Raw genomic sequence first — 25,504 nt, forward strand, 5'->3', positions numbered from 1 at the left:
ATTTAATAATACATCCTATATAATTTAATAATACATCCTACTCGATCTAGATTTTGTTTGAAAAACTACATACTTATGCTAAGAATCTAACACTTGAAAACTAGCAGTATACTTCCGAGACGTGTGGATCAACGTGTGGATCACGTGTGCGCGCCGAAAATCTCGTAACAATTCCATTATATCACGACACAATCGCGATAATGGGAACAAGCGTTTCTCACATCGTGGAACGTTCTCGTCTCCAGAGCATTAGCGAGCTAATGAAACGTGAGTTGGATTCGAGTCTGTGGTGTCGCGTTTCCGGAAGCTGAGACGGGTCCCCGTGCGTCCTGCCAGGAAGAAGCGCGACAGTCGTTTGTGGAAAAAAAAAAGAGGTTGAGACGAGGGTTGAGGACGCGTCGCGCGGAGTGGGGAGAAACCTGATCAATTTATTTATTAAACGTTTTTCGTGCCTTTGTTGGGGCTGTCGGGTTCCCACGGGAAATACGAAGCGCTTAAATGAGTACCCGTCGGCGCGGAGGAAGCGAATCCCATCGCGAAAGGGAATCGTCGTAGGAGTGAGAGCGGGATCAGGCGCAGATTTTCTCCCTTAATGGAATCAACCGGGTGGAGTATCAGCCGGACCGGCCACCAAAGATCCAAAAATACCTCTCGAATACGGTGCGTGCGCGCGCGCGACAGCTCGAATTTACGTTGGCGAGATGCTTTCCCGTCGACCTTCGTTGAGCAAGACAGCAACCGACGACTGATGAGAAATCGGGCCGCAGCGGAGTACGAGAGAACGCGGAGAAGCGGGAAAAGAAGCGAGAGAGAGACCGATTCTTCTTTCAGGAGGAGACAGCGGTTCGCCATTAGCGCAATCTAATCGTCGTGGGTCCCTTAATAACAGGTTGGCCTCGGTTGCTGCTTCGCTCAAGAGTGAAGCTGCAACCGCGCCCGAAGGGAGAAGCGAGAGACGACGATACATTGTAGAGAAAACCGGCGCGATGGAGGAAGAACGACGGAGCGAAGAAACGAACGTCAGAGGAACGTCGCGCGGCGACCTGAAATTCATTCGGTTTCTCGGATACCATTCTGCGCGAGGATCTTCTCTGTAATCTCTCCCGGCCGAGGCTCAATTAATGCTTAACGACAAAACCGAGAGAAATCCTCGGAAGAGCGCGGTGCGTGGGACCCGTCGTCGAAGAAACTCCGGTAAGAATGCCGCTTCGGAAGAGATACCGCTAATTGTAAAGCGCCCTCATACCGCAAATTGCCGAGCACGCGTTCGAAGAATGCGCGTCGAATCGTTCTCTTTCTTTCTCTCTACCGTTACCGAGCGTATCGTCCGTCGTCGAACGCGCATCATCTCCTCTCGTCCTTGGGCGGATCAGGTTCGTCCTCCTGTCTTTTGCGATGTTCTCGGCTTTCCATCGTGTTTCTCTCTTTCTCTCTCTTTCTTTCTCTTTCTCCGCTAATTGAAAATCGCGATAGCAGCGCGCCACCGAGAGGTAAACAGCACGTTTGGATTGATTGAGTTTATTGAGCGAGTAGACGCGGGGTGTAATGTTCAATGATACACCTTGAATGGAAGTCTGATTGGCAGGCACTCTAGCGCGCGAAGGCGTATACGGTCGTTATGAATCCCGATTCTGATAATGCGTAATCGAAATAAATATCGCGTTTCACTTTACCTCCTCGTTGGACTCTTCGCTTCGTCGTCCTTTCAGGAGCCTAACGAGCGATTCGGCGAGTCTTTCGTGAATGCGCAAAACACTATCATTACATACACTGTGTGTGTGGATACACCGCCGTAAGCCGTTCGTTAATCACGCTAACAGTCGGATTTACGCAATTTATCAATACATTATTTAATATATTGTAAATTGCAAAGCGGCAAAACAACAAAGTCTTTCCCCGGTGTATATTGCGCAATGATTAATGACATGGAAATGAATTGTTTTCGTTAAATGCCAAGACTGCCATAAACCCTGAGATCCCTGAGAGAGATATGATGATGAATCGTAAATATATTTAACTCCGGACATGCTGTAATATAACCTCATAAATATACTAGCGTGTATAAGATCACAGAAAGTGTGCCTGACGACTGTAGTACACACAAACCGTCTTTTACGCGATAACACTCCTATTGAATTTCGCATTGTCATTATACACCGACGTTACGAAATCATCTCAACAGTTGCAGTGTTATTATTTGAGAGATGCGTGCAACAAAACAACGCAAAACAACTTTCTCTCTCGTTTTGAATTAGCCGTATAATTCGATACGTATGCGCGGATACATTTTGTTGCACGATTCTTCCCGGAATCCCACGGGACCGAGAGTTCTGTTATTATCTCGCGCCGGGAACGCGGCGGCGGGCCGAAGAGAAAAGTGAGTGCAGGTGCAACGAGAAAGAGGGCAAAAGTAGAGATTAAGAAAGAAATATCCTGTTTCTCTGAATTATGACTGGTCGCCAGCGCGCATAAAAGTCTCATCAGAAAGTAAAATAATAAAGTAAAGCGAACGACCCGGCCGTCCTACCGGCGGGCCCTTTCGCGTATACAGTCGGGAATAATTCGCCTCCTAGGCGGCGCGCGGGATGCAATCTACCAGATTGTAGGGCACGCCGAAATTGCCGGGTTACGGGAAAGAAATCTTCGTAGACCGGACCCGGATAGTCGTCCGGCTTTCAGAAAACCAACGTGCCATTAGCGGCTGGTCTCTCCCTCGCTATCCCGGCATGCACGCGGGCGGGCCATATCGCCAGTAAATAATGCGCGGCTAGAGGGTGTGCCCCTTCTCGTGAGACAAAGAGAAGGACTCGGTTCCCTTTTGTTTCCCGAGATCCCGATTTCCTACGCCGTGATCGCGTCGCCCGCTTTCTGGATCTCCCTTGCTCGCGCGGCTTCGAGAGAGATATTTCGTGATTCCTCTTCATCGCCCGCGGGCAATTATTCTATGTCATGAGGAGTTTTCGGAAGATTGAAGTTAGACGAGAACGCGAGATGACTGAGGTGAAGCGTACGACGCTTCAATAGTTTGACTATCTTCTACGATAATTCTCGAAATAACGAGGCAAATAACAAGTAGAAATACAGTGTTAGAAACTTGAGAGAGAGAGAGAGAGAGAGAGAGAGAAAGAGAGCTCCTGTTAAAATAGTTTTTCGTTATCCATATAGTTAAAGCGTTCCGAAGGTCGGGAAGAGATATTTCCCGATAAATGAAGCGTAACTGAAGAGCATGTTGATAAAACGGCCGACTAAAAAAAATCGTATTGTTCGTAAATGTCGTAGATAGAACGGTCGTGAGAGGTCACTATAGCTATAAAAAGAACAATTTAACCTGGTTCGACTATCTTCCCGGTCCGTGCCCTGTGATATAGAAATACCATTTGAAAGATCGAACGGATCCCACTTACTCGCGAGTCGAGAACGAATCAAATTTACGACCGAAGCTAGTTTTATATACGTGGGATATCACAAATTTGTCGCACAACTTATCGATTCCATTAAAATGCTATCAGAGACGAGTAACAAAAAACATTCCTAGGATACCGGTTCGGATGCACTACAGGTATGCCTATCTGTTTGAGCACTCCCGTCGACTGAATTGGATGTTGTATTTGTTTTAGAAAGGCTCTCTCCAAAGGACGATGAGATCCTATGTTCGAGATAAAGGACTCAATCTTCGAAACCTTTTTCTCTGTATTCGTGCGGTCAGAATCCATTCTCGAATATTTTGAATGCATCGGTTGAACAGGGCGCTATTCGTCTTCTGTCTTTGACCTGTCCGATATCTTCGTGAAACCTTCGAAACACCTTGGTAAGGTTGAGCAAACCTTTTTCATCTTGCTCTCCGTCTCTTTTTCTCAGTTTCTCCCTCGCGCTCTCGCTTCTGCGTTGGTCCCTTTTTTTCGAGAAATGGTACAAGCTCGAATTTCACTCATGGGGTCTTCGAAGACACTCCAGTCTCGTAATTCTAGATGGCTTACGTCAATTTTTCTCTTGAAAATTAATGAACACGCTGACAGACGCAAAAAAAACCCTGGATGTCGCTTTCTAATGAGTTTTTTACTCTAACTTATCAATGCGATAAGATACGGCACATATCTAACTTATTTTTTTCTTTCATTTTTTTTATCTACACCGGAAAATTTTTATTCTTGTAAGTAGAAGATTTTATACTTACAAAATCTTCTTAAAGATTTTAGATAATATTCTTCTGAAATTAAGAATATATTCTTTATTTAAAAATATATTCTTAATTTAAGAATATAGTCTTTTTCGATAGTGAGATATATATGTTTTTTTATAGAGGCTTTTTCTATTCTAATCAGTATATATTCTTATCAATATTACTATTTAGAGGATTTTCCTCTTAAAATAAGAAACTCTTCTTGGCGCCTATTTTAGTATAAAATATACTTAAAGTAAGTGGGATATCTCTCCTCAAAACAAGAATACAATTTTTTCGGTGATAAAATTGGTGCAACTTATTGTATTCAGACTTTTATCAAAAAGAACATTTATATTAAAACATCTTTATAAAGATCTCTTTAGAGAAAGAAATCTTTACAAAGAAATTCTACATTTTAGTTTAAAATATGATAAGCAGTACACAAAAGATAATTTATACTGTATTTATTTTTAAGAAACGCAAATTCGCAAAAAAGAGCAATTTTGAATGGAATTTTGTGTTACCTTGATATTTCTTAATAATTTTCCTTGTTCTTATTTGTAATATAATATTTCTACATATGTATATATAATTATATAAGAAAATACCGAGTTTTTCTGTTTGCGTAAACTGAATTGCCTCTCTCGCTCTCGATCCGATTCAACCATAGAATTTCTGTTAGGTTTTTCTGAAGGGGAGATATCGCCGCGTAGTGAGGGAAGTCCTCGAGCTCCGCTGACCTCATGGCGAAACGAAACGACCTTACAAGAGTTTCCTCTTAAGAAAAGCAACCCACGAGAGCGTATACGAGAGTCTGTGAAAAAATATTTCACGTTTGCTTGCTTCAAACGAACCTTCGACAAGGTGTTTCTGGATGAATTTCACATGAAGAAGAGATCTGTTATACGTATCTCGATCTCTTCGTGACAAATGCAAGAAAAACTTTTCAGTTTCCGGCTGATAAGGGCCGACTTCCTTTGTCGGAGAACAGGCGATACTTACTTTAGCGATATGGAGTGCCGGGTACGCCATTAACGAGACAGAAAGAGGCTTTGGAATGAGAAACGTTACGATTGGTGGGCGTCACGTGCAACCGAAACTTTTCAGAACGAGTGCGTGACACATGTTACTGCAATCCCATGCCACCCGTTTTTCAGTCGAGATCATTACGAAATAATGACACAGAACATCGTGAACGATCGCTGTGTTAGAAAATAGGCGCACATCATTACGCGTTATTACATACGTACATAAAATGTTTTCGCACATAAAATAACTGTTTCTCAGAAAAAAAACAAAATAAACAAAAGTGTACAACAATCAATCACAAGTATTTTTTACTATATGTGTACATAAAAACAAGTTGTCGATTTTTCAATAATAAAAGCTATTAGGTATCGGTTGTGTACTTAGGTATTTTATGACTTCATCGTGAATCATCATTTGTTATGTTTTTTTCCGAGGGACGTTGTGACGACCCATTTCGAAGACGAAGGCGTAGGATTCAATGGAACACAGGACCCTCGGAGGACCCGACGACTATTTAGGTCTGTATATCATAAACCGGGCGCATTCGTCCCCCCCGCTGTTAAGCAGCTTCGTGGCGGCAGACGTGAGGGGGTGTGGCACTAGGTGCACCCCTCTGGATCCCGCGGTCATCCCCGGTCGGTCGTCGGCAGTCTTGAAAGCTGCGTGCACAACGAATGCGGCATTATGCAGACTCGAAGGTACACGAGCTGTTACTAGAACCGCCCCGTAATGGGATAAAAATAACCGTGTTTATATAGGATTACGAGGCGATCATCTTCTCCATTCGAGACTCCACGTAGAGTATAAAATAGGGGGAAGGGGGGAATCGATTGAAAGGATGCAATTTTTCATCTCTCTTGCTCGTTGTATTATTGTCTACCTAGGAGAAAACTCATTTATCGATTAGAAGTCGTATGACAGAAGAATACGAGTGTGAAAAATAAGCATTGTGTTACGGTGTTGTCATAATATAGGATATAAAGTTCCCGGTAATTACAAATGCATAACTAAAGTACGAGATACATAAATAGATTTTTATTACAGAGTCTCGGTACAAAGACATGTACAGAAAAGTGAATAGAAAGTGTTTTGTTCAACTCCGTTGAATGAATATTTTATCGAAAATATCTAACACAAAGTTACAACAAGTCAACGATAAAAAAAATTTCTAATAGCTGCGTTACTTCAAGGATATTCACCTTGTATATGTACTATAGTTGCCGCAACGCGCACTTGGCACGCGCGCTCGTATTCACACGATCTATTTTTAATATACAATTTTTTACCTCTAGCTCTTGAAATATCGGTGAGTTTTCTCTCATATATGCGAGTTCTTCTGTAGCAGAAGAAAACGTCTCGAGTTTCTATATACACCTGCACGTTTGAAAAACATTCAATATAGAACCTAAGACAATAATATATATATATTCGAACAAAAGAACATTCTCAGAAAGAGAAAAAGGATTCGAAAATATTAATACAATATCCTAAAATATATTTTACTATTCTGTTGATAAATTAAATAAGTTTAAGTGCGAATATAGAAATATATATTTTATAATGACGGATATTTAAAAGTTATTAAAGAAAATTTAGTGAAAATCAATTGTTTGAAACTCATCATCCCTTTGCGTGCGTTTTCCTTCGATCCGTGTGTGTGTATCGAAATATATCGATGAAACTTACATGTTTGCATTTGCAACGCGCGTTAACGAGATACACCGCAAAGTTGGATATTAAACGTCGAGGATTATTTGGTTACAGTCTCGCGAATTTGCGCGAATTCGCTTGCCGCAACTCTCCTGTGGTTAACACTGATTGCTCCGTCTCTCTTTCACTCTCCCGAGTCGCGATTCTGTCTCTCTATCTTTCCGCTGAGCTGTACGATCGCCGGTTAGGGGAAGGTTAGGAACGAGTAAAGCCGGGATGGAAGAATGATGTATATGTACGTACATATGTATATGTACATGTATGTATATGGAAATGAATGTTATTAAATTGTTCTACCGTAACGTCGAATCCACCCGCAGACATAAATTGACACCGACAACGTCGAGTTAGACGCGGCGGGACTGTCAGATTGGTCCACACGTGAAACTGAACGCGCGCGCGTGTACTCGCGCCCCTGATTCCACAAGTATACACGCATACACCTCCGCGACGAGGTTAAATTTGTGTTATTAATGGATTTGTTTGCGATGCCCGCCTCGACGGTCAATATTTATTTACCGAACGGTGCGACAAGAGTACGGTCGTGTCGCGTTGGCGAGCAGGAAAAGGACGATCGCCGCGAACGGGAAAGAAGGGCGAAGGATGAGCAAGAAATACCGTAAATAAATGCGTCGCGGAGTATTTATTTGGAGAAAAAACAAATTTATGCACCGGCCAAAATGCGGATATCGCACGCTCAACCTGAATTTCGTTGCTCGCTGTCAAAGGGAGAAGAATAGCTCTCCCGAATAGGTTTCCCGAATGTTGCCCTTTCCTTCGAAAGCCTTCCTTTGCGCCTGGATGTAAACACACGAGAATCGTTTTTCCCCTGCCTCACGTACGACATTGAATTTTGAAGTCGGCAGTTTTGCTCGCTCACAAAATACTATTTACAGGTCTGAAATGCTGCAAAATACATATCTTCATAATATCAGGTATCCGCTATCTCATACATCTTTGATAAGTGCGCGTAACCATCGAATGCTCCAAAATTTGCCCGCTCAGTCCCTCGAGTAATCGGGAAACAAGCAGCTTGGACAAACATTCCTACCGCAAGGGCATGTGGTTCGTGTGTATGTGTGTACGATATACCACGACAACCGGATAGGATGAATATTTAACAAAGTCCGTGGCCATCTCTCTGTACACGGAGGTGTACACTCTGTCTCGTGTGGCAGTCCGAACGGCACTCCGCAGCATCTGTCTGTGCGGCAACGACAGCGGAGTGCATACTGCAGAGCATTCACCGACTCCCACCAGCTCTTCTACTCTTAAGCCGCCTCTCCGCCTCCAACGAGCACCTACACTACCAAAGACTTCGCCTTCGAACGCCGCCGCTGCCGCCACCACCATCGCCGTTCACCACCACCACCACTCCTCCATCGGTGATACCTCCACCACCGTCAGCAACCTCCACCACCATCGCTACCACGCTCACCCAGCACCGGCGCCCAAGAGGCGAAGGGCCCCGACGTTTCCGCGCTACGAGTCAGTTGGCCGACATGAGCCGCGCGTGCTGGGGGCTCTGGGTGTTTATCCGCTCTTAACGGCTAATCTCGAAACGCGCGTAACCCCTCGTTACATTGGGACGTGCGCGTGCACGTACCCGCTCTCGTGAAACGTACACGAGGGGTGAAGCACACGACATTTCTCACAGTTTGTACCTGCGAAAGGGACAGATTTGAATTGTTCGTACTCCGATTTTTCCAACCGTTTGGATAGTTTTTTTTTTCCCCCCCGTACAAACGGAGAAAGAGAGAGAAATTTTAGTGTGTTCTTTTCGCGTGCCCGGGATTGGCTGCTTTAGGGGTATCGAATCAAGAGGGTTTCGGGTGAGCGAGATCGATGTGACACAGTTCCTTTTGCCGAATCGGTGAACGTGTAATTCAATGATCGTGGCGCTCCGAAGTGAAGAATGACGTTACGGCGCGCGGTGTAACGAACTTGCAACGATGATAACACCAGTGTCAGTGCAGTGGGGTTAAAGTGCCAGCCGGTTTATGGATAACCACGCCACGCTGATTGGTTGCACGAGTAAGTGATATCCGGCATTAGTTGCATAACGCGTCGTCGTGCGTATAAGCGAATTTTTCCTTTTCGCTTCGGTTCAGGAAATTTCTGATAGCGTATGGAAACTAGCGCTCTTATCCGAGACGAGCGGAAACGTGACACATAAAATCACTCTTGTAAGATAATGTTCGTAGATGATAGATGTGTCATCATTGATACAAATCATCATTGATACAAATATAATTTTCATGAAACCGCGAAATAAAATCGGAGAAATCTGTAAGAAAGCGAGAAAAAAGAAAACAAACAACCGAATTAAAGATCAATGTCAATTTAAAATGTTCGTTGAATGTTCTTGATCGTGAGCTTTTGATCAGTGACTAATCAATACAAATGCATTATGTACGCTCCCGAGTCATCACGCCTGAATATATGCCTGATTAATTCCAGTTGCCGCACACATTGAAAAGCTTTGCTGCGCAAGGGGCTGAGTCGACGGAAGATCGACGTTAACATTTAACCTCTGCATTCCCGGCTTGCTTCCACGCGCGGTCGAAAAGTTTCCCGGGAGCCTATTAAAAACTCGCGGCGTGTCGTAAACTTTCGTCCGGCTCGAAACCGCGCATCCTCGCAGCGGTTTCGAGCTGCTTCGAAAATATTCGGTTGCTATTACCGAAGCGCGACTCCGAGTGATCGCTTTTCGATATCAACTACCGGATTTGCGCGAAACGACTATAATCTTCAGCCGCGTTATATATATGTATATATATATATATATATATATGTATATACATGTACAGCGGCCGTTGCACCGGCGGGCTTTAAGTACGCTGTATTACAGGTCTGCGCATTAAATAAATGAAGTCGTTGGAAAAATTACACGAACGCGGCATTAACTCGCGGAATACGCTATTACTTGTTGCTTCATCAAAGCTATGTTTATATTCCTTCCTTTATACCGCCGGGCGGTTGAGAGATTTTTACTGAGAAGAAAAAAATATGCGGAGCACTTTAAAACAGATTACGGTTCATCGTAAATCTATTTCCTGTTTTATTGGGAATGAGGTAATACGCGCGATATTACTTTATCATACAAAATGGATCGCGCTTGCGAAATCTAACCGCCGCGGTGCGGTTGAACACATCGATAAACGGCTCCCGAATGATCGCTAAAGCTCGAAAATCGTACGCGAACGCGCATAATCGTAAAGTATGTGTGTGTATGTGTGTGTGTGTTGCTTCGAATCGAGATTTGCAAGTGCTCGGGAGCACTTACCAGAATTATAGAAATGTATACGATCTTTTATGATTTAGCAGTAGGTTGCTGGCGATTTAGGCGGCGGATTATGCGCCCGCATCTTTTGCTGTAAAATTGCACTCGCCGTTTCCTATCTACATCCACTCGTAAATACACAAAATATGTACACGCCAAGGGGTGTTTTTCATAAGGTCCCTATAGGAGGTACTCGGTGGCGCGCCGCCGAGTACAATGCGCATATGCAACGTAGATTGTCGATAAGACGTCACTATTATGTCGTTGCGTTTGGCTAGATCGTTGCCGGTGATTTGCAGAACGATCGATTCAATTACAACCGCTTCAGCAATATCTCGCGTATCGTACGCCGAGTGTACACATTTACGCGTTTGTAACGAGGAAAATAACGCTGAAAGAGCGACATTATCTCCAATAAATCGCGAACGTTACGCCGCCAACTATTTGCGGCATTTATTGACTGCGAATCGTTAGTCGTGACGCTCATGGCCTCACGATCGCGTCTTTGTGGCCCGAGTAAATGGCTCGGGATAGAAAATGCACGATACAAGCGCACTCGTTCACTGAATGTCGTTAATTAATAATACCGCGCTATCTCTTTAAACAGCGGCGGCAGAATATATTAATCATATCACTGGCACCATATCAATAATGATTGCTCTTTGTTCCACTTCGTGGATGTCATATCCGCTGAAATATTTTTGCGCACCGTCTGACGGCGGAATGTTAACTAATTATATCGCTCATAAATTGTGCGATAACGCGTATCGAAAAAATTTTAAGCAAATGCGTACAGAATGTTTTTTCGCGTATTTAAATTTTATAACAGCGCAAAAAAGTTTACTTGCAGCGATTAAGATTAATCGACTCGATTGAAAAATACAATCTGAAGTAATCTGGTTCTGACTTATGATCCCATCGTTATAAATAACTTTGCGATAGAGAAGAGATTGAGCGGCTTCAGAACGATTATAGAGAACACATCCAGCGGCTGACTAAATATTTCGACTGCGTCGGTGGTTCTCGGTTTCTTGAAAAGAAACGATCTCCACTCGACTCGGTCGGGGACATTATTAACGACTACCTGATGTTCGCACACAAACGCGTAATGATCGTTACAACGCCGAGTCGTGTATAGAAAAGGAAAATATAATGAAGCGGAGCCGAGAGGCGCTGTTATGCCAATGGATCCCTTTATTTCTGCTTTTACTGCGTTAGTCGCTTTCTGTAAATACACCAAGCGTGACACGCGCGCGCTTCTTTGAATATTCTCGTCACCGACCGTTCGTCCCTCAGCCCCAACCGCCCCGTTCGTGTCGGTTCCGTGTGAGCTCTTCTAACTTCCGCTCTTTCTCTATCTAACAGTATAAGAATAATTATATGTACGAGGCGGTTTTTACAAGAGATATGTTTGAATTTTCAGTAATATATAATAATAAAGGCGTTTAATTAAAAGAGCGCTCCTTCAAAAAATACTGCAATGTCAACAAAAAATTGTATTTTTTTAATTCGCGGTTAATTGTTACATAAATATGAAATATTTGTTTTGTGACTCAAGTCTGTACTTAGGTACAGCGCAGATAAGAGTTAAAATAACAAGATGTTTTTTTAAAATGATGATTATTTGACTGATAATATATTGTCGACCGTCGCAAGTTGTTTGCTCAAATAAGTTTCTCGATTCATTAATTATTTTATCAGTATTTGTAGAGAAAAAAGTTGACAAATCTCTTTGGAATAAACGTCGATCGAATAAACGCCGTGTAAAATATGTACGTTTATCAAATAAAATTGTTTAGATTTAATACCTATTCTTATCAAAATACTAGCTTTCTCAAAATTTAATTATTATTAAAATAACAACTGAGTAAACTTAAATTATTATTTTTAGCAATGATTTATTTAGCGGTACATAATTTTGTACCTCTATCAATTCGCCCTGATACGCAAACTGTTGATATTGCTTTTCTTGCCTCCTTTGGGCGTGCAATTTCGGTTTTATTGCTGTGCCGCGTAATACGTTCGTTGAAATTTCCCATCTCCCTCTCCACTTTGTTCGTCATGAATAAAAATATCACGTCGGGATATTCTGGAGTAAAACTATTACGCGAAACTTGTACTCTCGAATTTTCACGAGATCCTTCACGTGCGGAAGCCGAGGCCCGATATTCTTTCTCTTTCTTTATCTTTCTCTTCCTCTCTCCCTCTCTCTCTCTCTCCGTGGTAGTTTAATACGCCATTCACACGCGATATTATTCGCAGAAGGGTACACATTCGTGTGCATTGCTCACGTTCGTGACAGAGGCCGAACGATTTTACGCCGACGTCTATCATTTCGCGTCGCCGCCGCCCGGCCGGCGTCTTCTCGACGTTCGAGTGCCGCTTCTCACCCCCGACGCGCGACGTTTTCCAACTTCCGTTTCTCCTCGTACGACAACGATACGTCATACGTGCTCGATCGAGGAGTGTACCGCGCGACAAGACGAAGAAGACAGGAAGTGTCTCCTACGTACGTGCCTCTCTACGTGCTGCGAGTGCGTGAGGCACGGCCAGCGACCGCTCAGTCTCCCGTACGGATCCCCGCGCTTTCCGTGCTTTGGCCATTAAAAACTCGGTATGGTTTCACCTTATCGCGCCGTCAGCATCGACGAAGCCGCCCGGGCCGCCACGCAGTGTGCTCTTGTATCGCGGTTTCGATCGGCTTGCAGGAAACACCGTTGTTGCATTGACTCGGGGGAACCCTGAGCGTCGTCGAATAAGAGGCCCACCTGGCACGCGTAGGGGCCCCATCTGCAGCGGTCGACTCCATTTGGAGCCTTCGTGAGAACATGAAGTACCCATCTACCTGCTCCGAAAGACGCGCACAAAAGAAGCCCGGAGAAGAGAAGCTCCAATGTGCTCGCGCGCGCGCGCGCGCGAAAAATTATATTCACGCGTCGATGAATTTCTGCGGTGGCGAAACGGCCGTGTCTTCGAGCAGATCGCGTCGGCCGATCGATCGAACGATCGATCTTTGAAGGACCGAACGGTTCGGCACAACGTAATCTGGTCGGGGAACACGACCCGATACAAATCGAAACACGGCGAAGATGCCGATTGAACGCACGGACAGGCAGATGTTAAGTACTCTGTGAGTCGTTTGATTGATCGATAACGACGACGAACGATGATGATCTCTAAAGAGTTAATGTAAAACGTCCGAACTGGGATGTAAGATAAAGATAATAAAGAAACGAACGATATATATTTCGTTTCATTTAACTGATTTCGTGACGGCGAAACGATTTTTTATCTCACGAAATAAAATGACACCGAAATAAAAATGCTGAAGCAAGAGAATTCATTTTAACGACAACCACGACGTCAGTGAAATTTTGATAACTCGGAACGTTTTTAGACTGTAAGCGCGTCGGGTTTTTCTGCCGATTGCTTTGCCACGGAAGTTTTTCACGGGGGAGACGGCGAAAAAGTCACGCGCGGCACGAAACAACCGCCGTAAACAACCCCGCGTCGGAAACGACACTACCCACTAGCTTTTACGACAACGCGGAATTTCTTATCGGCGCAGATAAAATCGAAAAATTTTACGGGCCAAGAGGCCCCATCGTTCTTTACACGTCGTAACGCCACACCAGCCGAAGGCGCCTGGAAAATCTTGTACGCTCGGAGCGAACGCGCGAGAGAGCTTCTCGTTTACGTTCCGCCGATATATATGCGCGCGGTCGACGACGAGAGCCTGGCGCGTCGTCCCCGTTTTCTCATATCTCCCGGCTACGTCGTATCGTGTGCATAGCTCCATCGCCGGAGATTCCGCCCGGGGCGGTCGTAGTCGCATTGTACTTTATATTCATGCAAAAACGTCAAATAACTTCCAGGCGCGGCGTTCGCCTCGCCGACCAAAAGCCAGCTTCGTGGAACGTTTGATCCTACACTACCAGGGAGAGGAACGCGGGGAAAACGTGCGTTACCGCGTTGATATCGCCGACGTGCATGTGGGTGCGCACGATCGTCTCCACGGTGTATTTTCAGCCGGTTTCTACCCTTCTCGTGGCGTTCCTGTTTGCGAGATGACTGCGCGCAAAAGAGCCGTAGCCGCGCGCTGTGTGCGCGGGCGATGAAACGATCAAAGAGCAAAGAGAAGGTGTATTTCGGTGTTTGGCCGAGCGAGTAGGAGCGCTGACGTGGCGAGACGCCGGAGTCTCCTCTCTTTCGTTCCGCAAACGCGGCAACGTCACGCCGGCGATGTCTGATTTTCAAAATGCCCTTAAAAGAAGCCACAGACTTACCTACCATAGCGGGATCGGAGGAAACTCCTTAGCCACGCTCGGATCCTTTGATCCGAGCCGTGTGCTGGAAGTTGTAAAGATTCTTTTGTGCCCCGAGCTGCCCCGGAGTCGTGACATCGTTGGCTCTCTCTCGCTTCCGTCGATTTCCGCTTCCGCCTCGCGCGAGAAGTAGTCGCGGGAGTACAGTGGATATACCCGCGACGCTTGATTTTACGGGTTGCACTCTTTTAAAACCCTTCCCGCGAGAGCAATCCCTTTGATCTCCCCCGAGTTATTACGCTTACTTTATACTCTGGCGGCCAAAGCACGCGCCGCGGAGAGTTTTACTCTTTGCCACGCGGGGAAACGACGTCTCGGGCGCGAGATGGTATCCTTGATACTCACGAACAAGTAATTTATGTTGTGCACCGTGATCTCTTGAGTAAAAGGTCTCACCGTGCATTACGATTGAAATACCGTGTGTACAAGCGCGGAGAAATAGTTTTCTTACGTGATCCGATAGCGTATCGCTAAAAAACGAAGAGGTCAGCGGTACCTGCGTCAGCGGAATACTGATATTGCACAAAGCAAAAACAAAACAGAACAAAAAAAAAAAAAAAAAAAAACACGAAACGGTTTATTTGTCCAGTGTAAACCGCGGAAATAGAGAATCCGTCCCGTTATAGGTCATTAATAACTACTACAAATCGATAACTACATCGAGCACGTTTTCGAACACCTGCAAACATCTTTCCCGACACAATACCAAGCCGCTTTTAAAACCCGCTGAAACACGTTGCGCTTCAAAGAGGCGCATAAATCGAATCCTCTTGCCGCAGGTAGTCACGAATTTGTACACGTTCCGTGAAGTCGCGGGTTTCCAGGGAGTGAGTCAGGCCACGGTTTGTCGACTTTGTTCCCTCCTCCCTCTCATCGCGGGAAACGATACGTGTATCCTACGTGGAAGAAAAAAGAAACATTCGGAGCCGATAGGATCGATCGGATGGAAATAAAAAAAAACAAAAAAAAACAAACTCGCGATGACCTATCCTTGATTGAGGAGGATCCCAGATTGTGAGCAGATAAGACGCGTGACCGATCGAGTTCGTGTGAACCGGACTAGACGCATCTGCCCGATGGCTAAGCAACGGCCGACAAGAGAGAGAACGAGGACCGGTATCTGAGGAATCTACGTCGCAAAGGGAGGACGACGTATGTAAGCACGAGGCGCAGGGACCGGCGGAGGGAAAGAAAGACGATATCCTCTACGTGCGGTCTATAAAGACGCTGCACACACGAGCCCACATCCCTGCGGCCACCGCGCCGCGGGGGAGGTTGACATGTTTATTTCGCTCCGTAATCTTCTCGGATTACGTTACGGAGGAGCACGCGCGAGTGAGACGAAGAGAGAGAGAGAGAGAGAGAGAGAGAGAGAGAGAAAAGGACGAACGAAAAATCGAGAGAAACGAGCCAAAGAAGGAACAGTCGGCCTTCGGGGCGGAGTTCTGGGATAAGGTACCTGGAACTTGACGCGTGTTCCAAAGAGAGAGGGAGGTGGGATCCCTTGCGGTTGTCGGTACATCTTTGAGGAATGTTCATGCGGTTTTCGCGGATTAGCTTCGCACGTCGTGATGTACTGCGCGCGTTGTTCCGCGCGGAAACTAAGTGCGAGAAATTACGTTGCATTGACGGGATATACGTGCGCGGAATGCAACCTCAAAGCAAAAAAAAAAAAAAACTACAAAGACCGAGATCCGCGTGAAGTCTAGTTATCGTGAATTAAGACGTTGGAATTTATGTCCGGACCTTTTTAATCCGGTAAGATTATCCCCCGTTTATTGCCAGCGAATATTGGACTACCGAGCGACTTGCCTCTTCTAAGTGAAATTTATGAACGCATTCACCCATCTGACCTAACTTTTTTTCTCAAAACATAAAACGTCGCTCGCATCCATCGAGAATTTCTCGGAGATATATACTCTCGCGGACCGTGTGTTATATTATACACACATATACATACATATATGTGTGTACAATATGTGTACATCTTGACCGTCGTGAATTGTGAGAAAGACGACCGCATCAAGAGAACCGGTAGCTGAATCCTTTTGACTAGGGTCCAGTCTGGTAGTCGTCCTACCTGTTGTCATGCGATACTCGAGATGCATCACATCGGGAGACTTAATCCGCTCTCGTCTCGCGCGCTCGCCTTTCTAGATGGTTGCCACGAAGAAAAAAAAACAAGCATCATCTTCACCCGCTTTAAATGCGCCCGTATCGCGCCACAAAGCAGTTGCAGTTTATTCGAATAAGTTCAATGAAAAGGTCGGCCTTTCTGGTCGGCTTTTCCAACCAAATGGAGTCCAGAACAAGCGAATTCGTGCCAACTGCAGTGTGAAATACCATGTGGCTGCATGTCGCAACTCTCTCCTTCGAGTGTTTTAAATCTTTGAATGGATAATGCGTCGAGAGCACGTTTATAAATTGAGTCCTCCGTCCCGGAGGATTAGGACGAGCTCGAGATGGGAAATCTGTGTCGAGCTCCGCGATACGTAGCCATAATACGCTCGTTGCATAGGTCTTCGTTTGGATTATTCCGCGTCATGAATCCCCGAGAGCATTTGCGACCTGCGTACTCGTCCCATTCACAGCTGTGTTTGCACGGTTTTATTGATTCCCTCGGGGTTAGCTGTATTGGTCATGTAATTTTTCGAAATCGATTTTGCATTAAATAATAATAATAATAATAATAATAATTAAAAATAATAATTTCGCTTTTCAATATTGTTTCCATTGTGCGCGATAACAAAGAGAAGACGAAAAACTTCGATTGGGAACAATTCCGAAAAATTACATAATACATTACATAATAGCTGCAATATTCAGATATTATTATTTGATAATTATAATACGCAAATATAATAACACAAATATAACAAACACAAAAGGTAATATCGATCGGATGTAATCTTGAGTTACAATAGTTTTTTCTTGCTTACATATCAAGAATACACTATCACAGTCCGATCACCTTAATTATTTACACACAGTATTACTTTGACTGACTTTCAGTTTGTATTTCTCTTATCGTTATTGCTCCCACAATAAAACAAGCATGTATTGTGAACACGGAAAAGAGGTTTATTATCATTATTGTTGTTTTTTTTTTTTTTTTTTTTTACAAAACTTGTCATGTTCCATTATTCTATCATAATTCCGCTGCGTTTGCTCACGAGAGATCTTCTGCACAACAGCACTTATGAATGTAATCGAACATTTAGCTTAAGATCTCGAAACGAACGACATTGATAAACGATCCCTTAGCCGCGTTTCAGCGAGATCGTATAACAACCTGATATATGCTAACAAGCTTTGCATATATGCACGCTAAGCGTGTTCACGATCATATGTTTCTGCGCGAATTTTGTTCTATGATATGCACACATCGCGTGAATTTTAATCATCTCGTCGGGGAGAGAGTTTAAAACATCGATCGATAAGCAGGAGTAACTCTCGCGCAACGCTCGGAGTTTAATGTCCTCGCGGACAGCGATATTTTTTACGTGGTAAGGTAGATTAATGCGCGATGAAGTATGTTGCGAAAACTTCATTATAGCGATCCACGGACGATACATTTCGAGGTCGAAACTCTACGAAACTCATTACGTCAAAGTTGACGCGCGCGCTTCAAGTTGTTTAAGGCTCGAATTCGGCGGTACACACATACATCGAATAATCCTGAGAAACCATATTTCGAGTAGACGAATCGCGCTTAATAATTAATTCCGACGGTTATCGACCGGTATCCTCCCTTCTTGAAGAAACAGCAGTTTCGCATTCGAGAGGGAGAGCCGTGTCGAACCACGGGGGAAAATTACGCCCTCTCCCTCGGCCTTTGGCTTTCCTTACGTTCCTTTCACGGTAGCGCGGCGACTGGAAATGAAGGCGCCGCGAGGAAATTTCGCGTGCGGGAAAGTGTCTGCCGCCGTTGGAATATTTAAATGGCAAGGGCTGCCAGCCACGTCGTAAGTGGCACTCTCGACTTTCCTAACCGTCTTTTACGCTTTCCGGTAGAAACAACGCTGCGGCGGCGACCTGACCGACGGTTTAAACTCGTTTCACTTCGATACGTCTTCGCTCGGTTGCGTGTGAAGAGAGAATTTTTATTTTGCGCAAAAATTAACCATCCATACATCACGCATAAGAGAGCGAAGTAGGTTGCCTTATCGTGTTTCTTGAAAGTAGCATTTCATTTACACTCTTTTTATATCTTCGTTACGAATATTTACGATACGCGCGATTATGCACATTTCGCGCTCGCGGAAAATTAAATCTTCTTCTAACTGTAAAACCGCAGTTAATTAAAATGTGTAAATCATGTGTGTGTAATTTAACGTAACGTTTTAATTAAATAATTTTGAACACTAATTACAGTTAAAATTCAAGCGTTTTGTTCTTCATTTCTGTTGCAGGTGCGGACTCGTATCAAACCGACAACGAGTGGCCAGTGGTCGTGTCGCGAGTGACGCGTTTCGGTATTTACGTGTAATTCGGATCGTTCGTGGATCCTTTAACAACCACCGGGTTACGAGACATGAAGAACGAATGACTGGACCGAGGTGATCCGCGATGAGGCCGAAATCTTGCTCGCTGTTCCTATTGTTCTGCGTGCTTCTGCCTGGTGTGGTGCGTCCCACTCATCCCTACTCATCTCACGAAGGTAAGCAAAACCATCGGAGAGTTGGGGGGGAACTTGGTCGCTGTTCCGTCGTAAAGCCCTCGGGCGGCTTGGCGAAGACGCTCGAGGAAGAGGAGATCTCGTAGAGAAGATCGTTAAGTTCGCCATTTAACTCGTGCCAAGCCTATAATGACCTCTCAACGGCGCACATCCCCGTGCATCTGAAGAGCGCGCGGTCGGAGCATCCTTGCACGAGATACTCGCGCCAAACACAGCGTCTGAGTATTGCTTTATAGAAGTTCCTCGGCCGGACGCAAGCCGTTCGCGCGAGAGGAATTACTGTTAAGCTGTAAATTACGCCGTGTCGTTATGTCGTTGATGGAACGATCACCCGATCGCATTAATTTTCCCGGGGTTCTCATTTGTTTGCTGACGTCGAGATATTTCCGCTTGTTTCGCGTGTCGATACTCGCAACTAAACCGATGCGCGGTGATAAACAGCTTGTGCGAACAGTTTTTTACTTTTTCTAGTTATATTATAAATTTATCTAAAATCCAATCTAATTTACACACAAAAACTAATAGTCCATTTGAGAAAAATATATGGAGATTACAATGCAACATTTTGAAAAAAAAACGAGGATCTTTAAGTGGAAAACAAATATCTGCCGGCACAAGCTTTTACACGGTTTCCGTCTAGAGTCTAAGTCAGAGATAATTCATATTGAAACCGAGATTATCTATGATTTGAGCTATAAAACCGGTATTTTTCCTAATCGATATCGTACACGATACCCGCACTTACAATGAAATAGTAACCGACACGCTACTTGAAAACATCATCCGTCAACGCTGCGAATTGCAATACTCAGACCAGACGTAACACACCGTGACTCGGGTGTTTCGCTAACGATCGCGAACGGAAAAGCGAGACAGAGGCGTGTGCCTTTTATGAGCCACAGGAATATCGCGGCTACAGGGGGTTGTATACAAGTGGAACGCTACGAATACGCTAGGAGTACACGTACAATCGCGAGAAAAAGAGACCGAGAGACTGCTAATTATACGGCGAGAGCACCCTGACTGATTAGTCGTTGGTATAACCGGCCGGTTACATTACACCAGCCCGTTTTCGATGATGGATTACGCTTCCCCGAAGCTACTTTTGAACCGACCTCGTGGACTACGTGGAAATCTCTGTGCCGTTCTTCTCTCTTTCTTCAATCTTCTCCTCTACCGTAGAGACACATCGGCGGCTAACTAATTAGCGCTCCCGACGTATCTTCTCGTCATCGTCGCTCGTTCGCGTTAACGACGGATTGTATCTGCCGTCGCGTCGTCGTGCGCGCGTTAACGTAAAAAGGGCGCATGCGACAATCAATCTCCGTTAACTCGGGACAAAAGTATCGCGACGTCGTCGTCGTCGCGTCCTAAAACAAACACGTCCAGAGTAATTCATCTCTCATATTTTTCTCGTCGACGTGTCCTCGCGCATTGTCCAAATTTCGTTTCCCGTCGAGTAATCGCATCTGTCGTTTACCTACCCCTCCTCCTCTTCTCGTCCTCCCTGAGTGTCACGCTCGCTCGTGTGTGACGTGTAATATCGCTTTTCCCGAGTAAACGAAACAGGAGAGTCTCGAAAGAAAAACGGATGTGTATGATTTAACGCCAGCGCGAAACGAGGATACAATTATGACTTGCTAACCATCTCTCCTCAAGATCTAACTATATAATCTTGGTGCGTGCACACGCGCGCGCGAGAGATGACCGTCCAGATCCTTATTATCCGACAAGAAACGCGCGTCGCGTAGTCTACGCCGTTACATACGCGCGCGTACACACGCACACACATACATGGAAGGAACAAACGGCGCCGGCTTGAAAACATTCGTTTTCCATTCCCTCAACTACGTGCTGTACAATAGAAATCGCAACATAACGCGCGTACACAACGTGCACTCGCATTTACACATACACACACACACACACACACACATACACGTCATCCTCCTCTGGCCATTTTTCTTGCGGCGCACCGGGCAGATAAATAATTCCCATTCCGGCGCGCATCCTCCTCTCGCGATGGAAGCTACAACGAGAGGCGTCTCGCCAGTATTCTTCGCACGGTCACCGGGCGCAAGAAATCATATCTCATATGTACGTCAGTACACGTGCTCGCAAAGTGTGCCTTTCATTTCTCACGCACGTCTCCGCGAATAAGTAACAATTATCTTCACTAGACATGTTGCGTTTTTGCGAGGCGCATACGACGGACATAGTAACGCGGTTGAAATCGCGCGCACAACCGCTATATGTATGCATATATGTTGTATACATATATACATCATGTGCGTGAACGCTGACGTATACACGTCTACTCATCGCATCATGAGCTTTATTACAGGTTTCGTTTAGATAAAATATATCGCGATATCGGTTAATGGCACAGGCGCGACACCGCGCGTACGCGCCTCTTAAGCATATGAAAAAGATTGCGATCTATCGTTCTAAGTCATCGCGTGTATGACTCGGAGATAATTGCCGCCCTCGTTATTATCATCATTACGCGGGAAACAAGCCGTAATGGCGATATGCTTGCCCCGCGCATGCCCTTCAGATAAATAACAATTACGGCCTCTGACCTCGTAATAATTCCAGCGGGAGTTAGGCGCGCTTGTGGCGCCTATCGCTCTCGCCTCGTAACGCGTCTCGAAGAAACGGCACGATCTTTTCTACATGCGTCGCCGGTTTTACTTCGGTCGAGTAATCATTGTCAGCGCCGTCGTCGTCGTCGTCGTCGTCGTCGTCGCCCTCTCGTCATCGGGCAGGAAACAACGAACAAACGGCGCCTAGCGGTTCGCTCGCATGCCAACCATTCTCCTACGTGTAACTCTCGCCGGGCGAGACGTATTATATGCACGCACGCATGCACGCACACTCGCGCGCGCCTGTGTGAATAATTATCCCGACGATTTATCGCGACGTGATATCGCGTCATAATTTCGCTGTCTTGACTGGCGCTGGCGCTGCTGCAGCCGCGTTCGCGCGGCGAGAAAAATATTAGCCGCGCTAATAATTAACGACCCGCCCGCGCGAGGAGAGGAGGTTTGCTGCTCCAACGACTCCGCGTTCTCACGTTTTGGTCACCGCCGCCGCCGCCGCCGCCGCCGCCGCGGTGGCAATTGTCGCACACCGCTGCACCCGCCGCCCGGTTTTCCCGAGCGCCACGTTGCACCATTTGCACGCGCGGTGGCGACATTCAATTTTTCAACCGCGCTCGTTATCTCACGAACGGCGCGTGAAATTCGCGCGCCGAAAAGGGCATTCGGCGAGAGGTGGCGAGATTTTTTTACGACGCGCATTTACAAACTGCAACACCGCAAAGATCGCCGCAAAAACCGAGGCTTTCTCGCTACCTTCCTCTCTCTTTATGCCAAAAGCTCTCTTCGTAGCCTGCACATTTCGGTTCGCGCGGCGAGTATTAAATTTATGAAACCGATAGCGTCGCGCGTGCGACCCAGCCGAAAATTTATATCCCGCGACGTGGGATTATGCGGAGAAATTGATCGTTAATTCGTGCGCGCGTTTGTGGAGTTGCTTCGTGTGATTTATACCGGGAGGTTTAAATAAGTAAGCGTGAGAGGAACAGCTCGTGCAATTGTGCAAGCGCGAGAAAGAAACGCGACGGCGGAATTGATTTTGTGATCGACGCTTTTATGTCCGATTCCAATAAGAGTAACCTCCTTCTTCCTCTTTCTTCTCTTCCCCTTCCAACAAGTTCCGCCGCGCTAATGGATCAAGATATCTCCTGAAAGAATTCTCGCGCCGTCACTTTGAGAGAAGAGAAGCTCGTTTAATCGCGCGGTACAGTAAATTACACGAAGCATGACAAATCCGTGCACCAGCGATCTCGCGACGAAGAAAGAAAGAAAAAGATAAAGAGGGAAACAAAGAAAGGAAAGGATAAAGAGAAAGAGAGAAAGAGAGAGAGAGAAAGACGCGGTGCTTCTAATCATACCTCACGAAATGATCGCGCTATAAATCGCCGGGTGTTATATCATCGCTTTCACGATCAGATTCGTTATCCTCGATCATAGCGCGGTGCTTACAACGTCGGGAGAAGGATAATAGAAGCGGCGAGAGCGAGTCGATGCATCGAAAGGATCCCGCTACTCACGCCGGGCCCGCCACATCAACCACCCCGTTTTGATAAGTATCATAAGTAAATCGCGATTACCGTTCGCGATATAACCGCTGATCAAGGAACGTAACCTGGCGTGCGCGCGGTGAGGCGACGCCGATGGAAGCCGAGATCTGGTCTCGCGAAACCGCCATGGGCAAAAATGCAAAAGCCGCGTTGGCCGGTGCAAGCGCGCTCACTCGATCGTGCAATTACGCGGTTGGTTCCACCAGACGGTCTTCGTCCCGTCGGAAAGAGCGGTTCTTACGAGGAGGGGAGAGAGGCAACAAAAAAAAAAACATTCAACGAGAGACGATCGAGAACGAGAATGAGGACGCGGGAGGGAGTCTCTTTAATATCTCGTAGTCTCTCATCGGTACTTCGACCGACCAAAGTCGCGTTCCTCTCGCTGCGACGAAAGGTCAGGTCAGCTTTAATTATCGTAAATCAAACGAGCGGGCCGCCGCACCGTGCGGCGAGGAGGCTCCGAGTTGCGCAAGCGCGATTATTGTTGAAATCGGGGAGAATATCGTTGAGGAGGAACAGAAGAGAAGGGGGGAAGGGACCGAGCGGTACCCTGCGAATATGCGAGGGAACGGCGATCGTGAAATATCGACTGATCGGATTACGTTCTTCGAAGTCGTGATATTCCCGTGTACCTTGTGGAACTTTTTTTTTTTTAATGTGATTGCAGCATACGGTTTCTGCGATTACCTTCAATTAACTACAGAGTTATAAATGATGGCTGCGCAAGAAGATGAAGCAAGCTTTAAGAATATAAATGATTCCTTGAAACCTGTCTTTCTTCGCATTACAACGTGTCTGCCTATATTTAGTTAAAATGGAAAATCGTGTGTGAAAGGTTTTTTTAAATATGAAAATTATTTTCACATTTTTATGCCGCAAAAAATTATAGCAATTTATGGAGGTATTTTGTAAGTATATAAAAAAAATATATAAAAATTCTTAAATCTCGTAGCATCAGATTTGATTTATGAAACTCATCTTACCTCGCTGGCTCGCTCTTATTTCGAACAAAACGCGGATTGTATGAATGCAATTTCGATTGTGGGATTGTAGATCGTTACGGTGCACGTTCGATACGTCATAACTTCCGCGATGAATCCCGCCGAATGTTACATCGGAGCGCAAATTTTCATTCACTTTTAATGGCCCGGAACTACAAAAGACGCGCGCGGGGATATGGAAGAAACATATCGGCATGACGCATGCGATTCGACTTCGCCGTGTTATCAATACACCCTCCAAGAAGCCACCGCGGGTGGTAACACGCGAACAGTCGTATCTGATTCTGTTATTCGCTTAATTACACGCCTTAACGTAACGGCGTCGCCGCGCCGCAATCGAGTCGTGTAATACGCATCATCACCCTCCATTTTCCACTCTTTGCGCGACTCTCACCCTCACTCGCTCGCTGCATTTTCGTGCTCTTTAATTCATTTAGCCGCCGTCGACGCACACGCCGGGCTGCGTGCGTTACGCTTCAGGCTATATTCGATTACTCTCTCTCGCAAAAATCGTGCTTCGCTCTTTCTATATTTTCGCGAGAACATTTTCGCGAAAAAATCGAAACACAATTTCTCTTTATTACAAGTCGACGTGAAATACAACTCGAAATTAAGTAAACCAGGCGCCGCCCGTTCGTGTGCTGATTCGGAAAACAGTCGGTTCGTATATATGTATATGTATATATGTTCGTATATATATATATGTTCGACAAAATCCTATCGGTAACATATGCCACTTTCGCACGCGTGTACGGTAATACAATACACGCGATATGTGTATGTGCAATCTCCCTCAACATCTCCACCCGGGATTAAGATATATCGACCAATCCGGATCAAGGCGGAATACATACTTGCCTTAATCTGTCCCACGATGTCATCTCGTTCGAGCGCAGAATATCAGAATCACGATCTTCATCAGGCTCTCTTTTAGGTCGCAACGCGATCTCCATCTGCATTGGACCATATCTCCCACGCGCGATGACGATCGATAAAGAAATCGCTGTACCGTACCCACTCGTTCTCGGTCGTCGTGTCTCTCGTTAGCCGGAATGACGGTTCAACCGAGTCCCGGCGAGCCCCGCGGAACTTGACTCACATTATTTGGGCCCCCGAGGTCGTGATCTGTGAACGGACTGGAATACAATGGTGACCCGACCTGGCTAGGC

General features: G+C 45.6%; 1 protein-coding gene across 2 annotated transcripts in view; it reads left to right on the forward strand.

The window, feature by feature from the left end:
• Positions 1 to 8,376: 8,376 nt before the first annotated feature.
• LOC109852723 (netrin receptor UNC5C) overlaps positions 8,377 to 25,504 on the forward strand; it is a 31,909-nt gene continuing 14,781 nt past the window's right edge. For both annotated transcript variants that reach the window (XM_020424157.1, XM_020424158.1), the window contains exons 1-2: positions 8,377 to 8,935; positions 18,922 to 19,169. In XM_020424157.1, the coding sequence (XP_020279746.1) occupies positions 19,079 to 19,169 (91 nt within the window). In that variant the 5' untranslated portion in view covers positions 8,377 to 8,935; positions 18,922 to 19,078. The remainder of the gene's footprint in view (positions 8,936 to 18,921; positions 19,170 to 25,504) is intronic.

Source organism: Pseudomyrmex gracilis, unplaced genomic scaffold (genome assembly GCF_002006095.1).
Source record: "Pseudomyrmex gracilis isolate BER0280 unplaced genomic scaffold, ASM200609v1 scaffold_34, whole genome shotgun sequence".
Classification (NCBI taxonomy): Eukaryota; Metazoa; Arthropoda; class Insecta; order Hymenoptera; family Formicidae; genus Pseudomyrmex; species Pseudomyrmex gracilis.